A 2,500-nucleotide genomic window follows, 5' to 3' on the forward strand; every position below is an offset into this window, starting at 1 on the left:
CAAAAGACCAAGGCTGGACTTGAAGCCATAACAGCTGGCGTGTTGAAGAGCTGCACATCATACAGACAGGGAGCGAGGGACTTCCCATTGTTGATGTTCACAATCATCTTTATTATCACATCACAGTTTTAACGAGTAAAAAAAAAGGTGGGTGAAATTCGTTTTTTGTGCATAGGTCCCATCGTGTTATTTGTTTTCCCAAGAAAACAAAGACAGGGAAGAAGAGAGGGGTGGGGGAATTAGGAGATCAAGGCAAGAGAGACAATTTAGAAGCTCGTTCCACACACACACGGCACACTCGTAGGGTCTCTCTTAGCTAATTTACAAGCTATGTACCAGCCGTACAAACCTCTCTTTTTCCACCAGAAAAATGACCACGTTTCTTACCTGGTGAGGTCGACGTGCGAGTTGTCGTGGATGAGGACAAACAGCGTGTACGGGTTCTGCTTGACCTTCCTCATGAAGGCCTCCATCTTGACGTGCACCTCCCCGTCCAGACGCACTACGTACTTGTCCGATTTCTGGTGGGCCGACGAGGCGTCTTCCACCCCCAGGTCCACCAGCACGCCTGCAGAGAAGAAAGAAGAGGAAAAAAAACGCGCAATGACGGAGGAAAAGATTATTATTGAGACCTCGATCAGACCAGATTCTTACAAATGTCTTCTAAATCATGACAGTTTTCTGTATCAGTGGTTCTCACACTATTTCATGTCAAGGACCCCCACGATTATATGTAATTGGCCGCTGACCCCCCCATCTGAAAATATGTTGTTCCAGGGATCCCCCAGAAGCAAAGATACGAGTTAAAAACCTTTGCTGTGAAAGAATATATATCAAAGATTTGCGCCACATTTTCACTATTTTTCTAAAATAGTTTAACCCATTTAGACCTGAGGACGCATCTGTGTCATATTATAGCTTTTAACCCATTTTGGGCGGGAACCCCTTTTGGTGTTTTAACTAAGCATTATGTTATACTTTAGCTATTGAAAAATAGCAGATCTACAAGCTCATAGCGCGCCACCGAGTGGCGCGCTATGAACTTGTAGGTCTGCTATTTTTGAAAAATCGTAAAAATGCGGCACAAATCTTTGAATATATATTCTTTCAGAGCGAACGTTTTTTTAATTTCGACGTCAGGCCTGAATAGTTTAAAATAATGGTTAGAGTGGACAAAAGCTAAGGTGACACAGATGCATTCCAGGTCTTAGAGGGGTTAAAATGGAAACCCACTTCACTGACGATTGTACCATGTATATTATGTATATGTCTCTTCTTGTAGTAGTATGCATGCCGTATATATATATATATATATACCTGATTGTCGGATGCGCTGTGCGGTTTGGTTGACCAGTACGTGGGAGGGCGGCACCAGGACCAGGAAGTCCACCTTGCAGAAGCGTCCCAGGTCCAGACTGTGGCTGCCCGAGTCGGCTATGGAGCACACCTGAGACAGGAGGCTCCTCGCCACGTTCAGCTGGGGAGGGTAGATCTGGAACGCCTCGCTCAACAACTCTGTGGAAAGGAAGGAAGGGGGTGAATGGAAAGTGGTGCATTTATATAGCGCCTTAACCCATCTTGGACTGATGTTGAAATGTAAAAAAAAAAAAAGTCTTCTAAATCCTGGACATTTTTCTGAAATACCTATGTTTCTATATCAGTGGTTCTCAAACGATTTCATGTCAAGGACCCCAAAAATTGGATGTAATGGTTGACATATTGAGCAACCTGTCTGTTTGTAGGTTGTCCACTGCACATTTGAACCACAGTAGAGATCGGTCGTCGCATCGATATCGGCTGACATTGGCCTTAAAATACATTGTCGGTATCGATTCGATATCGACATAATATATCAGTTTTAGCGGATATTTTATAAATAGCCAATCTACAAGCTCACAATGTGACGCAACGCATTGTGAGCTTGTAGATCGGCTATTTAAAAAATAAAAATGTAACACATTTTGAAAACTTGAAATGGGACATTCTGCATAATGACTACTTTGTACTTTTGATACTTTCTAAGTACATTTTGATGCCAATACTTAAGTACTTTTTTCCTCATAGTACATTTTGAATTCCGGACCTTGTTGACTTGTTAAGTAGAACATGTGAGTACTTTTCCCCACCACTGTCACTGGTCTAACATTACATACCTGACTCGGAGGGCGGCAGCATGCTGGCCGCGGCCTCCTGGGAGTGGATATGATCGGCGACATCGCCCTGGAAGGGCTGGATGACCTGGCCCTTGCGTCGCCGTTGATATCTGACCAGCTGCTTGTCCAGGTTGTCTCCTATGGGAACAACAAGATCACCACGGTCAACTAACCCCAATGCACACGGATTCTAGGGCTGTGACAAATATATTGATATTACGATATATTGCGATACTTCCTCCCACGATATATATATATATATATATATATATATACTATCGTCCTCCCAATATCGTGAGATTGATTAGGTAGTACTAGTAGGAGTAGGCTACCCATTGTTGTGGACA

General features: G+C 43.3%; 1 protein-coding gene across 1 annotated transcript in view; it reads right to left on the bottom strand.

Annotated features, from left to right (window-relative positions):
• Positions 1-2,500, bottom strand: part of greb1l (GREB1 like retinoic acid receptor coactivator) — a gene marked incomplete at its 3' end in the record, with an annotated part of 36,408 nt that overhangs the window by 18,260 nt on the left and 15,648 nt on the right. Inside the window, exons 13-15 of the mRNA XM_079529454.1 lie at positions 2,154-2,291; positions 1,318-1,515; positions 388-568 (exon numbers count right to left, since the gene is read on the bottom strand). Of these exons, the coding sequence (XP_079385580.1) occupies positions 388-568; positions 1,318-1,515; positions 2,154-2,291 (517 nt within the window). The remainder of the gene's footprint in view (positions 1-387; positions 569-1,317; positions 1,516-2,153; positions 2,292-2,500) is intronic.

This window comes from Electrona antarctica (assembly GCF_951216825.1).
Source record: "Electrona antarctica genome assembly, chromosome: 19".
NCBI lineage: Eukaryota > Metazoa > Chordata > Actinopteri > Myctophiformes > Myctophidae > Electrona > Electrona antarctica.